General features: G+C 43.8%; 1 protein-coding gene across 2 annotated transcripts in view; it reads left to right on the top strand.

Moving 5' to 3' along the window:
• Positions 1–21,415, top strand: part of DLGAP1 (DLG associated protein 1) — a 754,315-nt gene that overhangs the window by 729,436 nt on the left and 3,464 nt on the right. For both annotated transcript variants that reach the window (XM_061130894.1, XM_061130895.1), the window contains 2 exons: positions 3,382–3,803; positions 17,468–17,559. In XM_061130894.1, coding sequence (XP_060986877.1) covers positions 3,382–3,803; positions 17,468–17,559 — 514 coding nt within the window. The remainder of the gene's footprint in view (positions 1–3,381; positions 3,804–17,467; positions 17,560–21,415) is intronic.

The raw sequence follows: 21,415 nt of genomic DNA, 5'->3' as shown, positions 1-21,415 counted from the left end.
TCTGTCTCTGGCAAGTTTGCTCCAGTTGGAAACAATAAGGCGCTGGGCCTTCCTTGAGTCTGGAAATGTCATGCCTCTGGCAGCCCATGATCTTGGAGAGTGGAGCCAAGTATTTTCATAGTCAGGATTTTGTGTCAGTGGAACAGGCAGGATGTCAACTGTTAGGAGGAAAGTCATCCAATTCACACACGTGCAGCTGGAGAGACAGCTCAGCTTCAGATGTCATTTAACATGTTGGCGGGTGAGCAAGAAGGCGGCAGAAGTGGCCTCCTAAAGCCAAGAAACCACTGACTTTTGGGAGAATCACGGTGGCAGAATCATTCTTGTTTTCACAGAGAGTACCAGAAAGGACATTCTTTCAGACTTTCACACTGGGCAGTTTTTCCTGTGACCCATTTCAGAGTTAAGTGTGAGTTGCTCAGTCGTGTCTGACTCCCTGCGAACTCATGGGCTATAGCCCACCAGGCTCCTCTGTTCATGGGATTCTCTGGGCAAGAATACTGGAGTGGGTTGCCATTCTCTTCTCCAGAGGCTCTTCACAATCCAAGAATTGAATCTAGGTCTCCTGCATTGCAGGCAGACTTTTTACCAACTGAGCCACCTATAAAATCACCATGCCTGATACCTTACATAGAAGTAACTTTTTTTTAACTTTTTATCTTGTTTTAGGGTATAGCCGATTAACGATATTGTGATAGTTTCTAGTTTCAGGTAAACACCAGAGGGACTCAGCCATGTGTGTGTGTGTGTTAGTTGTTCAGTCATGTCCAACTCTTTGCCACCCCATACTGTGGCCCTTCAGGCTCCTCTGTCCATGGAATTCTCCAGGCAAGGCTGTTGGAATGGGTTGCCAATTCCTTTCAGGTGGACAGCAAAGGGACTCAGCCATACATATACATGTATCCATTCTCTCCCAAATTTCCTTCCCATCCAGGCTGCCACATAACATTGAGCAGGGTTCCCTGTGCTATTCAGTAGGTCCTTGTAGGTGATTCATTTTATATGTAGCAGTGTGTACATATTGATTCCAAACTCCCTAACTATCCCTCCCTCCCATCCTTCCCCACTGGCAACCACAAGTTCATTCTCTTAAGTCTGTAAGTCTGTTTCTGTCTTGTAAATAAGTTCATCTGATTCATTTCTTTTTAGATCCTGCATATAAAGCATATCACACGATATTTCTTCTTCTCTGATTGCAGAAGTAATTTCTTGAAAACAGCAAACAGTGAGATGGACCAGCCTTTTTTGGCTGGCCTATCCTCATAAAATGAATGGCGAGCATCACAACATTTTTTTTATTATTGTGATCATCCTAATAATTAATACATATCAATTGTGCAGTCATTATTGTCTTGGTATTTGTTCTCTAGGGGGGGAAATGGACTGATTGAGATGATTATACCTTTTCCTTTTTGTGATTTCCAGTCTGTTCATTCTTTATTTTTGAGGGACTAGAATACTGGTGCTCACTGGCTCTTACAGAGTTTCCAGGAGAGTTAAGAAAAAAAACATATTATCTGGTTTATTAAATGTTGTATGGACCTTAGTGCACTCTCCTTTAAGGCTGGCGCTACTGAATGTTAATTGAAAATCAACTGGCAAATAAACCATCATAACATGGCATAATCATGAACCAGCCAAGAAAATCCACCACTTCATACCCATTAAAACAGCTACTATAGAAAAAGTCAGAAAATCAGCGTTGGCAAGGATGTGGAGAAATTAAAAACTTTGTGCATTTTTGGTTGCAATATAAAATGGTATGGCTGCTAGGGAAAACAGAATTACCACATAATTCAACAATTCTGCTTCCGGCTATGTACCCAGACCAAATAAAAGCAGAATCTCAAAGATGTATTTGTATACCCATGTTCATAGAAGAATTATTCACAATAGCCACAAAGTGAAACAAAGTCAAGTGTTTATCAATGGATTAAAAAATGAACACAATGTGGTATATACATATAATGGGATATTATTCAGCCTTAAATGGGAAGGGAATTCTGACACATGCTACAATATAGATGAACTTTGAAGACATCATGCTAAGTAAAATAAGCCAGCGACAAAAAGACAAATACTGTATAATTCTACTTACATGAGGGACTGAAAGTAATCAAATTTAGAGAGACAAAACGTGCAATCGTGGCTGCTAGAGGCTGGAGGGAAGGGAGGTGGAGTGGGGAGTTGTTTAATGGGTACAGTTTCAGCTGACAAACATGAAAAAGTTCTGGAGGGGGATGGTGGTGATGGCTGCCCAACCATGGAAACAAACTTAACGCCACTGAATCATATACTTGAAAGTTGTTAGTCAATTTTATGTTATGTGTTATTTCTTCAGAATAAAAAAATATTAGATCAGGAAGTTACCTTAAAAAAATAAGTATCAAGTGGGGTAACAGACACCTGATGCTGCCTTCTATAGACTTATAAACTCTTATATCTTGTTAAATCGTCATTTCCTGTCTGCTCTTGAAGCCAGGGAAACTTTGCCGAGTGTGCTTTAAATTACTTCAGACCCACGCCTTCCCCTGCCCCTTGTCTGAGAAAGAACTCGCTGCTCCCCTGTCCTTCCCCACCCCTCTCACCTTCCATAAGTCCTCACCTTCACTGTAGGTGTCTCCAGCCATTTGGCTGAGAGACACTGATTGCATGGATGTCCATACGAAATGCTGTTATCAAGTTGTCTTGTACTTTATCTCGGGAGGACTGTGGAGGGGACATTAAAGGTACAGGGAAAGACGATACTGGAGAACTCTAGATCTGAGCTAATTTTGCCCCAAAGGCTTTGTACCAAATTATCACTATGACCAGGTGATCAAGAGAAGAATTACCAGGGGAAGGAGCTTTAATTTTAAGAGGAGCTTAATGGCATTTTAGTTTGTCTTCAGGTAAGAGCTGTCCCTGGGAAATGTGGTTATGCAGGATTCAAGATAGTCTTGGTCCACGTTGGGTTGGATTCCCTTCCCCCCCGCCCCTTGTTTCAAAGAAAATTACAGCAAAGCAAGATATAACTGAATTGTTTTCCTTACCCCTCAGCAAGTTTACTGATCACTGTATGTAAGGATCCAAGCCATGGCAGACTGGGGCAGAAGGTGGACCTTGGACATCGATCTGGCTTTGAGAGCTGGTGCCTGTTGGTCCACTTCTAAACTTTCTCCAAATACGATTTCACATTCCATCCATACTGACCAGAGAGGAGGGATCGTGTTCTTTACACTAGCGCTATGGCAACTGATGCGCTGGCCGCCAGGAGCTACCTCCACAGATGGAGAGGATGGGACTGCCCGCCCCCTCCTGGCACACCCATGAGGAGAAGCAGAATGTGGTTTTGCTTCAAGAAACATCCTTAACTAATTAGTCTCTCTCTATCCCTCCAAGCTTCCGCAGGTTCACTCGCTCCAACAGTGTGACGACGGCCGTGCAGGCCGACCTGGACTTCCACGACAACCTGGAAAACTCTCTGGAGTCGATAGAGGACAATTCGTGCCCCGGCCCGGTGGCCAGACAGTTCTCCCGGGATGCCAGCACCTCCACCGTCAGCATCCAGGGCTCAGGAAACCATTACCACGCCTGCGCGGTCGACGAGGACTTCGACGCGGACTTCGATCCTTCCATTCTGCCGCCCCCGGACCCCTGGATTGATTCAATCACCGAAGACCCCCTGGAGGCCGTGCAGAGATCAGTGTGCCACCGGGACGGCCACTGGTTTCTGAAGCTTCTCCAGGCGGAGCGGGACCGCATGGAAGGCTGGTGCCAGCAGATGGAGAGAGAAGAGCGGGAGAACAACCTTCCTGAGGAGAGTAAGTGCGTCGCCGCGTCTGCGCACGCGCAAACGCCTGGTGCTGTGGGCGGGGCATCTGGGGCGGGGCATCTGGGGCGGGGCGGGGCATCCGGGATGGGGCGGGGCGGGGCGGGGACACTTTCTTCCTTCCTGTTGCGCAGAGCTGCTCATGTAGCTGTCACACTTTCTGTATCTCTGCGTCGGAGACTTTCGGCTCTGGACCATGGTGGGGTGTGCTGAGGCTTCTGAATGGTTCCTCTTCCCCAAGACGCTCCCCCATTGGTGTTACTCCTCAGGGAAGGAACAGTAATTCTAACTAGTTTCAAGATCCCCATCTAGGCATCCTTTGGATATTTATAATCTTCCAAACGTACTACTTTCACTAACATACAAGATTAAAACGAGGCTGGTCGTGTCTAGGCCGGTAGACGCCACGCTTATTGACATTCTTAGCCTTGCTTAGCCTGCACTTTCCTTCTTAGGTTTAAGCAAATCTTCAGCTGCTAAAACAAGTAACACAGTTTAATAGATTAAATAAATGATAAAGGGTGGATAAGTTAAATAAATAATGGAGGCCCCACACACCGTTCTTTTCAAACTTGGCCTTTTAACAACAATCCTTGTTAACAATCGACAAAGAAGTTACCAGATGTCCACAGTCCTGAGACATGTTTTGTGCATTGCCAAAAACTGAAATTTTTGGAAAATAGTTTATAATCAGTGTGTATATCAATGTTGGATGTTTATATGCCTGTGAAAAACGATTATTGAATGAACAGTGGATCTTCCTACTGATAATATATTTGAATCAGGGAAAATCAGTGGTAGGCATCTAAGCCTGCCTTCATTTTGGGGTGGGAACCACCTGAAAGAGTATTGTCATGATGTGGCTTTTTAGACTTGTCTTTTAAGTCATCATTTAACTTTTTAATCATGAAAATCTTAGAACACGTACAATACAAAAGTAGAGCATTTATTATAATAAATCTCCATGTACCTATCACCCAGTTCAATGAGTGGCCAGTCTCAACTTCCCCCATGTTGTCATCATTTTTGCCAGAGGATCTTAAGGAAAATCCAAGACATCTCGTCGCTTCACTGTGCATCTCTGATAAGGATTTTTTTTTTTTTAATAACCAATCATGTATTATCATCCCTAACAAAAACAATAATTTCTTAATAAAGAGATCTAGGGCTTTCTATAAATCATGTTCAGTTAACTTACTAAGTAAAGCAAGCTAACTGTGTCAGGGAGCAGTGAGCTTTCCATTAGGGAAGTATTTTTATGAGAATGGAGACTGGAAAATAACAGTTCACATGTTGCAAGATTTCTGCTCTGGATCTTGCTCGCAGCTCTTCTCTGCTCTTTCCTCCTCCAGACCCCTATCCACCCACTGACTAGCTTATTTGTTCCCTTTCAGAGCAGGTTAGAAAACCCATCAGTATATTTCTGTAATGTTCCTTTTGTTCTTTCATGATGAGTGCAAACAACTTAGCAGTGGAAAAGCAAATCTCCTTGACACTTGCCCCAACGGTCCATGCCACTGCATGCTCACCTGGGTGTGGAGCCACAGAGAATATGCTCTGTGCCCTGGTGACAGGGTTATGAAGCAACACCTAATAGTGGTGGGTGGGGGCAGGTTTCAATAAGAAAGTCTTCTATGTGTATATATATGCATGCATGCTCAGTCGTGTCTGACTCTTTTCAACCCTTTGGACTGTAGCCCGCCAGGCTCCTCTGTCCATGGGATTCTCCTGGCAAGAATACTGGAGTGGGTTGCCATTTCCTCCTCCAGGGGATCATCCCGATCCAGAGATTGAACCCATGTCTCCTACATCTCCTATACTAGTAGGCAGGTTCTTTACCAACTGAGCCACTGGGAAGCCAAGAAAGTCTTAGCAGTTGCATTTTCTTATTCTCCTTTCCCCTTATGAGCAAACCCAAAGCCTAGTAAACTTTACTGGGATGTGGTAAACTTGCCCACATCTAAGGAACAATGGCCTCGGGTGCCCTGCTCAACAGGGCAAGCTATTTTGCAGATTTCAGGTCATTCATTGCATTGATTCACACTTGTTCTAGCTTCCCCCAGTTAACGTCCAGTATGACCCGGGAAGCTGTTCATGTGGTGTTTTCTTTTAATCTTATCTTTTCTTCCCATCTGAGACTAGATCTATTTCTCTCAACCCAGCTTTGTAATGATGCATGAGGATAGCCAATGTATAAAGATTTAGGAGAATCTTCCTTGACACTTACATAGCTGGTAAGTGTAAGTTATGAAAACAAGTCAATGTATTTTGATACAAGCGTGTGTATTTGAAAGGTGAAAATCATGCCAGAAAATCAGATTCTCATCCTGTGTTTGGGATGAAAGAGAAGTATGTTTGTATCTTGAACATGAAGGAGCTGCTCATTCATTCACTGTTCCAGAATGTTTACTTCAGATGTTATTTAAACTATTAATTTATTAAAAAATAAAGTAAAATATTGATTTATAAATAGGACTTATAAACCTATTCCATATGAAAATATTTTGTTATAACTAGATTGTTCTAACAATAATTTGCTGTTTGTACACGAAGGTACTGCTTGTCTTACCGTTAAGAAGTCATATGTCTTAAGGACATTTTCTTTAGAGTAGTGATTTTTTTAGCTCTACCTCTATTTTACAAGGTTGCTGCCTGGGGATGGCGATGGCGTGGGGGAGGTGTGAGGGTCATGGCTGCAGAACAAGCAAAGGTAACTAAGCGTGGGAGTGTTTTTGGTGCTTTGCTTTAAAGCAGTCAACTGAGTAATCTTAGATGGCAAGTATGCAATGAGACCTGTTTCACTGGGGAGTGAGTTTCCCTTTGTAGTTTGAAATATATTTCAATATCAGAGCCCCCTTTTCCCAGTTTAAAAAAAAAAATACACCCAACACCAATAAAATAATAGGAAGAACAGTGAAGCTCTTTTTTTTTTTTTTTTTTTTAAGCTCTTTGATAAGGGCTCAGAGTTCTGTCGTCTCAGTCCCTGGAACAATGTCCCTCCCTACCAACCAAAAAGCTCCTCAGATTTTTCGAGTTTGGTTGGAAAACCAATCATCTATAGTGAAAAGTCCAAATTATTAATTTTTCAAAATATTGTTTTAGAACTTTAGCTCAAACAGCTAACACAAAGTTCAGAGGTAAATGCCTTTATTACATGGTTTTTTAAATGTATCAAAGTGATTCAAATTAGAAATGTCTAATGTCTGTTCATATAAGCCCATCTAGCCGACAAAAAAAGGCTCCTCCTTCAGCTTGAGCCTCACCTTCTAGAAGTCTTTGCAGAATGCACTACCTTGGGCTGAACTGGGTGCTTCTGTAATAGCCATACATTTGTCTGCCAGGTATTTCCAACATTTTTTGATGATAATCTATGTATCTCTCTCCTCGACTGAAAAGTGAGTTCTGAGGACAGAAATTGTTCTTGTGTCATTCATCTTCATATCCCCGTCCCTCTGACAGTTCTTGACATATAGCAGGGAATTGGTAAATATGTATTTGAATCCTGAAACTATTTTGGAAATTCTGTTTTACAGAAGTGTTTTCTTTAGCCAAACCTTTCTTCCTAAGTAGCTTACAAAATATTCAACAAGTAACTCGCTGCTATTGTCGCCCAAAGCTGGAAGGGGCAGTGCCTGGCGAAGTGGAGAGCGGGATCCGGTAGAGAGATATGAACACCTACCACCAAAAGGCTGGAAAGGACTTTCATGTCTGTCAGTTGCCTGGGCTAGATGAACCCGCATGTCCCTTCTAGCTCTTGGGATGAGATTCCACTCACAAGCACTTGAAAACTTTCTCTGTCTTTCATGCTCTGGGACGTATGAAACGGAAGCTCCCACCCACTAGCGTTCCAGAATTCTAAACAGCACAGAGGAGCATGCACATGCGCAGTCAGAGTTGCCAATTTCAAATAAGGCTAATGGAAATCAGTGAGGATCTGACCAGAGAACAGGGAGAAATCGAGAATAGGAGCTCATGAAAGAATATCCATCTTGTCCTCACATTCCCCGGGCCGTGGGCTACAGGCCTTGACAGGTGTTGTTTTATTTGCCCTCAAAACAGCTCTCTGGCAGTCTCTTGTCCAAGGTCACAGAACACAGAAGCGCCTGGTGGAATAGATACAACATGAATAACATCTGACAAGACAATAACACTTTGTGTGTTCCTGAGTGCCTCCTCCAAAGCTCTCCATACATATCTGCCCCTGCCTCCTTGGCAACCTCACTTCTGTTCTGATAAGTGGGCCTGGGGTTGCAGAGGGCCTTTGTTTTAGTAAGTCTCTAATTTAACCTTTGCTTGTTTTTTTTTTAAATAAGGGGGAGGGTAGTAAGGAAGGGGAGCCAGTTCTGTTTGGCAGGCATAGCCAATGTCTAAGTAACCGGCTTTTGGAAAAAAAAAAAATCTGTGTACACAGAAAAAGGGCTTTGATAGATGGGTCAAGCACAGATCTCTGTGTCTGCTCGTCAAACCACCTTTTGTGTTGAGTCCCAGACAGGAGGGTCATCCTTCAGGGTACGGGACAATGGTGGCTCCGTGAGCGATCCCTCCCAGGAGAGCTGATCTTCACCATCAGCAGGGAAAGATAAGCAGGATTGGGTGGGAGAAAGGATGATTCTAATCACACCTGCTTAATTTATCTTGTGGGGCCCAAGAATTATTCCATATTTTAAATATTTTTAAATGTTTAGTGAATATGCTTAATGTCTCTGAATGACCCACTTAAAAATGGTTGAAATGGTAGATCTTATGTATATTTCACCACACACACACAAAAATATCCCCCCTCCCCAAAAAATACTGTGTAGCTGCTGAAGGTACATGAGTCAGACTTGCTATCATCACATCCATACTTATTCATCATGCTTATAGGAATGTAAGTTAAATATCTTCCTAAATCAAAACACAGCATGTCTGAGGGGGGAAAAAAGAAGTTAGGAGCAGCACCCGTCTGCTCTGGGACCTCCCTGGAGGTCCAGTGATTAAGACTCTCTGCTTCCAGTGCAGAGGGGTGGGTTTGATCCCTGGTTGGGGAACTAAGATCCCACAGACCGCATGGCACAGCCTCCCTCCCCTGTAAAGAACTGACTGCTTAATGGGAAGCTGAGATTCAGATCTGGGGGCCTGGGTTGGTTGCAATCATCCTTCTTTATAGGAGAGTTGAAGGAACAAAGTGATAGCTGCTCAATCATGTCCAACTCTTTGTGACCCCATGAACTGTAGCCCTCCAGGCTCCACAGTCCATGGGATTTCCCAGGCAAGAATACTGGAGCAAGTAGCCGTTTCCTTCTCCAGGGGGTCTTCCTGATCCAGGGATCAAACCTGGGTCTCCTGTATTGCAGGAGGACTCTTTACCATCAGAGCCACCAGGGAAGCCCTGAAGGAAGAAAAAAAAAAAAAAAAGAGTCACCCAATTTGCAGTAATTATTCAGTGATCAGTCATTTTACGTTGCTATCATCCTAATTCTGACTGCTGCTTCCTAAGGATCTTGTTTGTGGCCTTCCAGGACTGGAAAACACTGCTTTCCCCAAAACTGGACAAATGTACTTAAGGAAGTCCAGGAAGAAAATAAACACTTAACAATCACCGCTCTCCAAAAATCGAGCTATAAATTTTTCAGATGTGGGGAGCTATCCTTTTTCCTGATAAAATAAAAGCAGCGTGAAGACTTTGGTTCTTGGGTTAAACCTTCCTCCCTAACAGTTGATGGTAGGTTTCTGGCTCAATAACAGACTAAGAGAAATCTGCAGTGAGCAAGGGAGCCGTAGCAGCTGACAGAATGTTCCCGCAGCTCTCAAAGTAAACCAACCCGAGCTTGTCTCAGACAATGGGCCCTTGTGTGAAACAGCTGTCCCAGGGAGATGGTCCCTCACGCTGTTGGAGAGGGCCTGCATGTTACAGGGACCCGTCTGGTTTTATCTGACCAGGATGAAACGCCCAGATGGAGCGCACAGGGCTCCCACCAGGAATGCAGTCCAGCACCACCGGCTCCAAACATGGGCTCGGGTTTCAGTGGCCCCAGGATGAAATGTACTGGTTGATTGTGCTTGGAAATCTAGCTTTGCCTCCTGACCTGTGGACAATTTCTATGTGGAATTTTCAGGCTTTATCTGAAAGGAACGGATAAACCCAAAGCATGTGTGGGAGGGAGGCAGATTAGTAACACTTTCATTTTGCCTGGTAAAAGCATCCCCTGTTAGTGAAACTTGGCCTTGAGTCCCCCAGAAGGCCTGGGAGCCTTGGCAGCGGACGTCCGGCTGGTAATGAAACCTGAAATGGGGTTTGCCAGGTTTCAGGTTGAGTTACAGTGGGGAAGCTGTGCACAGTCATCGCCTCGATGGTTGATGGGTGCCATCCCAAGCTTGCTCTGCTCGGGCTGCCTGTGGCCTCTCTGCAGCCTGAAGACTGGTGGGTGGCAGGCACAGGAGCATGCTGTGATTTCTGCAGCTCAGCTGCCTCAAGCCTTGAGTGCTTCTAAGCAGGTAAGGTGGGTGCATCCTAGCTCCTTCCGGTTCTAGTCCCATCTTTCCTTTGAATTGACCTTCAAAAGGTCCCTCCCCACCTCCACGCCCCAACACACACATGCACATACACACACAGCCATACATGTTTTTTAAGGTCTGACCAACCTGAAATTAATGACCACAAAGGAAGTGGCAGTAATGAAAAGAAAACTGGGTGCAATGTGTCCTATGTTTAACCTTCCAGAATGCTGGGTGCATTTTGCTCTGCACAGTGCTGGGCACAAAGAGGAAGGTGTTGGTGCTGGTCTGGACATCCTTTTGCAGATGTGTTTTACTGGGAGTGATCTGAGGCTCAGAGGCTCAGACACATGAAGGCCGGGAAAGGTAGAGATGGACAGAGGCAAGTAGGACCATGACTGGAAGCAGCTCTCCTGGTTCCTGGGCCAGCGCTGTTCTCAATATTCCAGACATCTCTACTCAACAGAGAGGCAGAGATTGCAGAGAGAGGGCTTGCCTCATGGAGCACAATTCCCCATTGCTTTCTCTAACCATAACTATTTCTGTGGAGGATCATTGGAATGGACTTCATATGCAGTCTTTAGTCCTTCCCAATTCCCAAGGGAAATGCTAACTCATTTAATCTCATTCCAGTTTCAAAGGCTGTATCTGTCTATGTGATGTAGATGCTGTTTCTAGTTCATGGCTGATGTAAATGGAGACATGGATGGGAATATAAACATCTTTTACAAGTAAGACTCCTGGAGTAAGAGTTGGGGAAAAATAAAATTAGCTGAGTGTTTGAAAAGTTGCTCTTTACAAACAAAATAATATTTCCCCCAGGGCTTAGCCCCATGGAAGCTCTGGTTTTAGTCTATGAGATCATTTCTACTTGAGAATTCTATTCTTTGTTCATTAACCTATAATAAATTCATCATTCTTTATTCATTTAAGTTTTGGCTCCTTTAAGAAAAAAAAAAAGAAAAAGTGCTCATGTTACATTCAGAGCAGCCGTTGTCAGCCAGGAATGAAACAGATCCATGTTTTCTGTGGAGATCTTTTATTGACAGCAGCTCTGGATCACAAACGTATTTGAGAAACAGCTGGGCAGTTGGTTGGCAAAATTCTTTCCCATGTAAATAAAAACGTCTCCGCGTGGATAATCTGACTTGAAGTCACACAGATTTTGGTCTGACAAATCCACATGACTTTGGAGTGAGTGGGTGGATCTACTATTTTAAAACTTCATTTTTCCTCCTTACCCCTAAAGTCTAAAACATGGTGGCGGAAAAAAAAAATAAAAAAAATAAAAATAAAACATGGTGGCGGGGGCCAAGTGAGTAAAAAAAAGTCAAAAGTTGATGATAAGGAGGTTTAATTCATCCAGAGACATGTTCAACTTTATCCCAAATGGCCTGGCTCTTCCAGCCAGAGTCAGCACAACTAGTGTGATAAACAGAAAACCAAAAGGAACAATCTTGCCTAGAAAATCCCATGGACAGAGGAGCCTGGTGGGCTACTGTCCATAGGGTTGCAAAGAGTCAGACATGACCGAAGCTTCTGAGCATACAAGAGGAACAATAACCCAACCAAGACTGTATTAGCTAATTAATTAATCAAGATTGTAATGAAAAAGTGGTGCTGGACACAGTAAAATCTTAAAGAAGTGGAATGCTTAAGGCCTGGAATCTTGCCATTAATTTTTCAGGTTAACATAAAGTTTACAGATGAGTCAGTTCACTTTGAAACTTACTCCTTCTGCAGGATATCAGGAGTTACGTCGGCTCAGTCTATGCCATCAAGGGGCTCCTGGTCTGGTTAGAAAGCCAGACAAATGGATGATGCTGCAAAGAATTTGGAGAGGGCAGAGACAGATCTGTGCAGGGGAATTTGAGGTGCAAAGACAGGGAGAGGTTAAAGGGGGGGGGCCAGCAAGGAGCGGGGGCCAGTGAGTGGGGTCAGTGTGGGCCCAAGGCAGGAGGCGCCCTCAGTTCAGTGTTTAGCCTGAGCACAGGCACTGTGGAGAGACCAGCTTTGGGAGATTGGGAGCCTAGGGCATCATAGGAGTGGGCAGAGGTGAGGCTAAACAGGTGGCCCATTAAAAGGAGTTTCTCGCTTATCTTAGGGATGGTAGAGGAGCACAGAACAGTTTTATTAAGCATGAGAATTGTATGAGATAAGAATCTCTCCGGCTCCCTTTACAAAGCCAAACCTCCAAATTGGCACGGGAAGGGTGATGGAGCCTTGTAGCCCTCACTGTAAGCAACTAGGATTGCCTGAAGGGAATGTGGATCTGGGGACACAAATCCAAAGAGGTGTCGAGCAGGTGCTCAGACATGCTACACCAGGGGCTGCTATAACCCCAGTTACAAATTTGAGCAAAATAAACCTCTTTTACAGAATAGCTGAACCCAGGAGCGTGGATGAGATCACTCGCAGGAGTCAAGGGAAGTAGACTCAGGACAGAGTTTTGTGTTCAGCATTCAGGAGGCAGAGGGAAGAGGGAAGCCAGGTCAGGACCAGAGAGCACTGTGAGTGCCCAGGGGGCTGAAATTCCCTTGTGCCAAATGCAGAGGTCCAGAAGAGGGGGCGGGCAGGGAGAGCCAGACTGCAGGGAGGCAGGACCACTGGGAGCTGAGGATGTAGAGAGCAAAGGAGTCTGCCCTTTGGAGAATCCAGCATCTAACAGGATGTATTCATATGCTCTGGCTGCCGTGACAAAATACCACCCGGTGGCCTGACCAACAGAAATTTCTTTTGTCACAGTTTTGTCAGCTAGAAGGCTGAGATCAAGGTGCCGGTTTCTCCCGAGGCCTCTCCCGTTGGTTTGGTCTTCCCTCTGTGTGTATCTACGTCCTAACTCCACTGTCTTATAAGAACACTAGTTATGTTGGATGAGGGCTCACCTTAATGACCTTGCTTTAACTTAACTACAGATTTGAAGGCCATCTCCAAATACAGTCCCGATCAGAGGTTCTGGAGGTTAGAATTTGAACAGATGACTTTGGGGAGGACAGAAGTCAGCCCATAACAGGGGAGGAGAGGGATTTTATGTTAGCTAGAGGGGATCACAAGATGGGGGAGGACTTTCCCCTTAGGATGGGAGAGACTTGAGGTGGCTCCCAGGCCTCTCAGGTAAAGCTGTCAAGAGGGACTGAGATGGAAGAGCAACCAGGAGGGAGTGGGACCAAGGATACAGGGAGATGGGAAAGGTTGATGCGGAGAGCTGTTTAGCGCAGGGGTGCTTGTCAATCTTGGGCTGATTCCATCAGGAATGAATGGCAGTACTTCGTACACCTGCCATCTCTGATGCTAGCCGCATCACTGCTCATCCATCATGCAAAACCTCACCTCTTTAGAGTTTTAGGGAACCATGGATGGGGGGGGTGGCAAGTGTCAGGAGAGGCAGAACACTGAGAATATTCATGCCTGATTCCCTCTGTTTTCTTCATCTCATAGCAGACAAGGTTTTTGCTAAAGACAAGGGAGCAGGGATTCAGTTGCCAGTGAATGAGAGTCAGAAAAGGAGGGTCAGAGAGGGAGCAGACCAAGACCATCTCCAAGGACTAATGATCAGCAGCAAGAGACGCACTGAGTTTGGAATCCGCGGATTTGAATGGCTCTCAATCATGTGGTGAAAGACAGTTCTGAAGGAAGGGAGGGCCCTGCACCCTGCAGGCCAGCAGGGTGTATCTGGTCTGCTCTGCACCTGAAGATGGACCTTGTTTGCCTGGAGCAACTGTGGCTCCCGAGAAGAATCTGATCTTTGATTTTGCAAGTCTCTTTTCTGCACAGGCTCCAACAGGGTGGTCTAGGCATCCTTGGTTAAGGTCCTGTCTCCTCTGTGTGTCTCTGTCAGTTAACCACTGTTCTAGCTCTGATAGGTGGGGAGCTATGCCAAACTCTACAGATAGGGATGAAAATCTGGGGCCCTGAAGAATTCTTATGGATTCCTTATATACACAAAGACATGATTAAAGACATGATTCACCCACTCCTTGACACTTGTCTAGGTCTGCCTGCATGGCAGCAATCAAAAAAGAGGACATTCAATCAATCCACACTGTTGGAAAGAAGTTTGGAGTGTGAAGATTCGCAGGAGAAATAATCCCGTTTGGGAATATGTCACCTTTTGTTTCCCTGGTGAATGACCAAGAATGTCGAAAGTATATAGGAGTTATAATTCCTGCTACACCCTAAGGATTTTCACACATGATTTCATTATATCTACAGTCTACAATCCTAGGAAGATAGTATTATGATCACTCGGCAGATAAAGAGAGCAGAGTCTGAGTACAATAAATGTTCCCAGGATCCGTAGCTGATAAATGGCATTTCAGACTCCAGCGTCTGTGCTTTTTCTGGTATGTTACACAGAGGAAGTTAGACAGGCAAGGAAGCAGAACAGGTAAATTAGGTGTAGGCAGCTGGGTCTGGAAGGTATTCACCTAGCCTACCCACTGTAGAAACTTCACCACTGGTAGGACAGCCAGATTGACCCCTTTGAATTGACAGGTTGAAGATATACAAAATATGTCTGTTCTGCCCTCTCTCTCTTTTTTTAAGAGCTGTGAGTTCCATTTAACTTTTTATGTATTTATTTTTGGCTGCTCTGGATCTCTGTTGCTCTGTGCAGGTTTTCTCTAGTGACGAGCAGAGGCTCCTCTTCATTGTGGTGTTTGGGCTTCTCATTGCTGTGGCTTCTCTTGTTGTGGAGCGTAGGTTCTAGGGTGTGTGGGCTTCAGTAGTTGCAGCACATGGGCTCAGCAGTGTGACGCACACAAACTTGGCTGCTCTGCAGCATGTGGAATTTTCCCAGACCAGAGATGGAACCTCTGTCCCCTTCTTTAGCAGGTGGATTCTTATCCACTGCACCACCGGGGAAGTCCTCTGCTCTATTGCTGAGATCTGACATGCTGATGGGGGAGCTGGCATAGTCAGGAAGCACTGGGTGTTTGATTGCTTCCAGTCCCAGTATTTCTAAGTGAATGAATGAGTTCCCAGACTCCCCATGGACTGTCCTTGCAGCAGCATTTATAGAGACGCCACATGTCTTTTCAGCCTCCTCTGGGGCTGTTTTGGCCTTGGCGTTGAGGGCCAGCCCAGTCCCTGCAAAGTTAATTGCCACCACATACAGTAAAAAAAAAAAAAATGGGGCTTCCTCAGTGGCTCAGGTGGTAAAGAACCCACCTGCAATACAGGAGACCTGGGTTCGATCCCATTTTACGTATAAGAAAACAGAGATTAGGTGACCTGTCCAGAGCAATGGATGCTAAATTTTCCAGAGAGGACCCTCAGCCAGCTCAGAGCCTGACCCTTTAGCTTCTATGGTGCCCTGTTTCCCCATGTCCTTTCTGCTTTGGGGTGTTGAGAGATGGAGGGAGGTGACAGTATGTATAAAATAGGTAACTGATGAGAACCTATTGCATAGCACAGGGAACTCTACTCAATGCTCTTTGGTGACCTGAAATGGGAAGGAAATCTACAAAGGGGGATATATGTATATGTATGGCTGATTCACTTTGCTGTACCGCAGAAACTAACACAATATTTTAAAGCAACTTTACTCCAATAAAATTTTTTAATTAAAAAAGAAAAGGGAGGAAGGCCTCACAGACATGATGGATCGATTAAAGAGGAAAATGCAACCATCCCCAAATATTATAAAAGCAGATAGATTGAAAAAATCCAACATTTAGACCTGAAGAATTGTGCCAGATGCTCTCAAGGAGGACCCCAGCTCTCCCTAGGGAAGTGGTCTCTGCACTTCAGCCTCCCGGCGTGACTGGTGACTTCCCAAGTCCAGAGATGCCCTGGTTACATGTGTGCGCGTGCTCAGTCACTTCAGTTGTGTCTCTTTGTGCCTCTACGGACTGTAGTCCGCCTGGCTCCTCTGTCCATGGGAATTCTCCAAGCAAGAATACTGCAGTGGGTTGCCGTCCCCTCTTCCAGAGGATCTTCCTGACCCAGAAGCGTGTGTGAAGTATTTGGGTAGAGACCAGTGGTGGCCCACTGGAACCATCATCCAGCCTGGCAGCCTTAAACTAACAGAGAAGCAATTGACCAGGAAACCCTGAGCCAAACGACATTGCTTGTCCTTCTGTTGTCTTCTCAGTCTTTGTGGGGAATGGGGTCAAGAGAAGGAGATCTAATTCCACTCTGAGTCTCAGGCATGGTAAAGTCAGAACAAAACTACAGCAGCAAAAATGTTGCTGCAGTGCCATAAAATCCGCCCCCCTCACCCCGGGCCCAGTGAAGAAATTCAAGTGGGCAAGCGCCCCTGGGAGGCCCGCCTGCTCTGTTTTTCTCTGCGGCCGCCGTCTCCCCTTCCTTCCTGCCCGGTGGTGGTGGTGGCGGGTGGCCAGGCTCCAGCCGCGCAGTCCCCACCAGGCGGAGCGAGCGCCTCTGGGATAATCCGGAGCTTGGGATGCTCAGAGATGCTCAGGGCTGCTCAGCTCGCCCACTGCTGGAAGGTTCTCCCCTTCAACTTCACTCAAGGCAGGAAGTAGGTTGCAAAGGGGAAGATTTTCAGCACAGAGCACAGGGGATTAAACCTAACAATAACGTTGGTCCGTGGAGTGTAAAAGCTGGGACAGTGCTGGCGTTCCCTAGGCAACGGGCTGAAAATGTTCGCTCTTTACAAAATCTTTCAATTGGCCAGGCTTGCTCTTTCCTGACAGTCCCAGTGGCTGAACTCCGGGAAAATAAGGAAGGCTGTGGATGGGATTTGGTGAGTGCCATGAGATCCCTACCCGCCTGCAAGTCGGGGCTGCTTTCCTTGTGTTTGGTTTCGGATTAGAAAAACAAGCTAGCAGACCATGACTGCTGACACAAATACATCCCTAACCGGACTGGTAAACACTGGAAATTCATCCTTGCAGTAAAAGGGAAAAAACAAAGCAGAAGTATTTGCCTCCTCTCCTGATAACATCCAGGGCTGTGATGGAAAACTCCGTTATCCCTAAGAAAGATGCCTGGTGAGCATGTGGGTTTTTCCAAGCTGGTTTTCTACTTTAACTCAGGAGTCTCTGTTGCATAGACGCGCAGAGCGACGGCACGACCTGGCTGTGTGCGTGTGCGCGCCGTGCGGTCTGCATGCGCTCTTCTCCAATTACTACAGAGCAACTTCCTCTTTGCTTTGCCAGACTAAGTCTCAACAATGAGACATGTGTAAACTTCTTGTCTGTTTGCTTTTTTCAGTTCTAGGGAAAATCCGAACCGCAGTGGGCAGTGCCCAACTTCTTATGGCCCAGAAATTCTACCAGTTCAGAGAACTGTGTGAAGAAAACCTGGTAAGTATCTTTCCCTGTCAATACTAGTTTTTTCCCTGCTCCTCCCCGTGAGAACACGTGGTCAAGACCAGTCCAACTGAAGTAGAACCAAGCCAGGGCTCACTGGACTCTCTTAACCTGAAAGAGAGAATTTTCCAATGAATCATATATTTCCTGCTTTTCTTAAAATTAAAAATATTTATCTTTTAAAATAATACAAAATATTAAATTATCTTCGAAGAAAGAATCCAATCAAGTTATCAAGTTAAAACTCCATATCCTTTTTTTTTTTTTTTTCTGGTTGCTGAATATTTTCTATTTTCCTGGCCTCCTGATTTTATTATTCTTACCCAATTGGAGCAGCCTGCTATTTCAAAAATAATATTTCAGAAAAAAATCATTTTGGATAATGAGTTTCTTTCTGAAGTAGCCATTGGGTCCTTTTTCCTTATCAGAGAGCTCTGTTTTAATTCAAGAACTGGAGATGGAATGTGTCAGAAAGTGTAGATTTGATCTCCATGAGAACAACGAATCATTCATCTTTCTTGGATACACAGAAATGAAATAAAGCAGAACAGACAAAACCTGTATTAGCAGCAACAATATTTTTAAAAAACTGTCAGCAAAATGCAAGGCCAAGAGCTTCCTCACATTTTTTTTTTTAAATTCTGCCATTCCACAAGTGTCATTCCACAAAAATAGCTTTTATTGGCCAATTAATGATCAAGCTGCATCTGTGTGCTCAGTCGCTTAGTTGCGTCCAACTCTTTGTGACCCTATAGACTGTAGCCTGCCAGGCTCCTCTGTCCATGAGATTCTCCAGGCAAGAATACGGGAGTGGATAGCCATTTCCTCCTCCAGAGGATACCCCCGACCCAGGGGTGGAAACTGCATCTAAAATAAAGAAAATGAAAAGGAATTCTTTTTAATCTTCTGGAAAGTTCAAAACACAATCATTTGTGATGTGATTGACCCAAACGATTTTTTTTTTTTTTTTTTTTTAGCGTTCTAACCACATCTTGTTAAGAAGGACAAATACAGACTGAATGGGATTTATCTAGACAAGACTCAACCAAGAGCAGATAAAAAGTCTGCACAAGTCAGTGCTCTTGTCCCCCTTCACCAGGCTTTTCTTTCTGAAACCTCTCTTTACTGCCTCCTCACCCCCAACCCCCACACCTATAGTTTGTTTACCCCTTCCTCAGCAAAAATGACCTGGCCCTTCTTTCACCTTCTCAGAAATTATATTCTGAATTATGAGATAATATATATTAGTAAACGTATCAGTGATTTAACAAATATTGATCAGTGATTTAACAAATATTTTATTGAGCTTCACTATGTGTCAGGTACCGAATTCCTTCTAATTTGTAAACTTGCTCACGTATCTCAGATCTTAATTCATATCATTCTTTAACTCTTTAAAAAGTTCATATAAAGCCATATTTCTCAAACTGGCCCTCCTTATCTTTCTGATCCTCTATCACCTCTGACCTCCAAGTGACCTGATTCAGACTGAGGCAGGTTCCACAACTACTTCTTGGGCTGGGTGTCACAGGAGCCACTGAGTAAGAGACTGGCTGAGCACCCAGACTCTTTCTCTCTGCTTCCGCATTCATCCCTTGGATGATGAGGGGGCAAAGAGATTCTTGGTGGGAAAGGAACAAATTTCCCGTGTTACTACAGAGTTAAATGCTATCATTCTATCTATTAATGCACTAACACAGTTTAACAACAGGGCTTGTGACCTAGAAGGCTTTAGTGAACTTCAAGGTATGAGCAATTTAGCTTTTAATTACAAATAAGATAAGGTAATATATTGTGAGATCATAAAACTCCAGTTGACAAGTACTTTGTCAGTTATTATCTGTCTATTCTGAACCTAGATATTAAGAAACATTCTAGTTTACTATATCAAAATGCTACAGAGAAGCCCTCTTGTTAATTCAGGTGTCACTGGAATAGAGTTTAACAGTGAACCAAATACTTACAAATTTTAGAATTTATTTATTCCAATGAACTATGGGTAGTTTTAAAAGTATAAGTTTATAAATACATTCTTGTATTTATTTTGAAGTCAGACCAATAATACTCATCCATCAAAAGGCTTAAAAGTATTTTTTCCAGTCTATTTACTTTGATGGTCACTGACCCTGTGCTTTCTGAAATTCTGATGATGTCATTTCTTTAGGGTTGTTTTAAAAGTAAGAACGGGCCTCAAGTTATTATATGGCATGAGATTTCACAGTCTTTCCAATTGCCTGGGATACCCAGAGGTAACCAAATGGAACCTCAATAGAAACCTCTGATAAGTATGAGCCCCTGCTATCTGCCCATGAATACCTTTAGCGATTATTGCTGGTAGTAATACCTTCAGTCTCTTAGTTATGGTTTTTCTGTCTCAGATCATATAAATTAGTGGTTCCTACTCGCTAGTGTTTGTCAGGGTTATGTGAATGAGGGCAAAGAAGGTCAATCCAGACATCAAAGAATGTTTAATATTATCTAGCAAATGCACAGAAATCTATGTGTATGTACAGACAAGTGTTCTCACATTTGCTGTATTATGTTATGGTCAATTTAAAACCAATTCATTTCCAAATGATTATGTCCAAGTACTTATATGATAAAATGTCTTCCTATTAGAAATATCTTAATTGTTAAACACACAATACTTTGAAAATCTAACTCTTTTATTACTTATCACTTGTTTGCCCTATTATTTCACTCAACGTAAGTATTAAAATGAATCTTACTTTAGATTCCTTATCTGTTCTCTGAGTATGTTGGATGCCATGGAGTCAAATACTGACTCTAATAACAATGGAGTGTATTTTTTGGTAATATGGTGTTTTCATTTAAATATAGTTTTAAATCCATTTTGGCATACATCACACATTCTGGATTTTTTCCAAATGTTTAGGCGCCCCGCCATACCATGCTGATAGATGCTGTATTACAAAAGAATTTTACCTTGACATTGAGAATAAGTGACTCAAATGTGTCTAAAATGATTATATAAAATTATCATTTGTAGTGGAATCTTTTTTCTTTTTTTAAAAGCCAAATTCATAGAGAGAGTATAAAAGTGTTTGCCAAGGGCTCAAGGGTAGGGGAAACGGAGGGGCGTTGGTAAAATGATACAGAGTTTCAGCTATAAAATGAATGAGGTCTGAGGACCTAATTAGAACATGGTGACTATGGTTGATAACACTGTATTGTCTAACTGAGCTTTGCTAAGAAAGAGTAGAAGATAAATGTTCTTACACACACACAAAAAACGATAAAGATGTGAGGTGATAATGTGCTGCTTAACTCGATGGGGAAGTCCTTATGCAGGGTGTGTCTATATCAAATCATCACATAGTACATCCTAAATATCTTATAATGTTATTTGTCAATTAGTCCTTAATAAAGGTGAATATATGGATATATATATATGTATCTAATGTACGCACATATGCTCAGTCACTCAGTCGTGTCCGACTCTTTCAGACCCAATGGACTGTAGCCTGCCAAGCTTCTCTGTCCATGGGATTCTCCAGGCAAGAATACTGGAGTGTGTTGTCATGCCCTCCTCCAGGAGATCTTCCCCATCCAGGGATCGAACCCTTGTCTCTTATGTGTCCTGCCGAGGCAGGTGGGTTCTTTACCGCTAGTGCCACCTGGGAAGCCCCATAAAACATATATACATGTAACTATAAAATATAAAATAAACAAATAAAAGTACCATCAGTGAGGAGGGCATGGCAACCCACTCCAGAATTCTTGCCCAGAGAATCCCCATGGACAGAGGAGTCTGGCGGGCTACAATCCATGGTGTCGCAAAGAGTCGGACACGACTGAGCGACTAAGCACAGCACAGTACCATCACTAA

This window comes from Dama dama, chromosome 27 (genome assembly GCF_033118175.1).
Source record: "Dama dama isolate Ldn47 chromosome 27, ASM3311817v1, whole genome shotgun sequence".
Taxonomy (NCBI): Eukaryota; Metazoa; Chordata; class Mammalia; order Artiodactyla; family Cervidae; genus Dama; species Dama dama.
The sequence above is the reverse complement of the archived record's forward strand: the minus strand, read 5'-3'. Positions and strand labels throughout refer to the sequence as shown.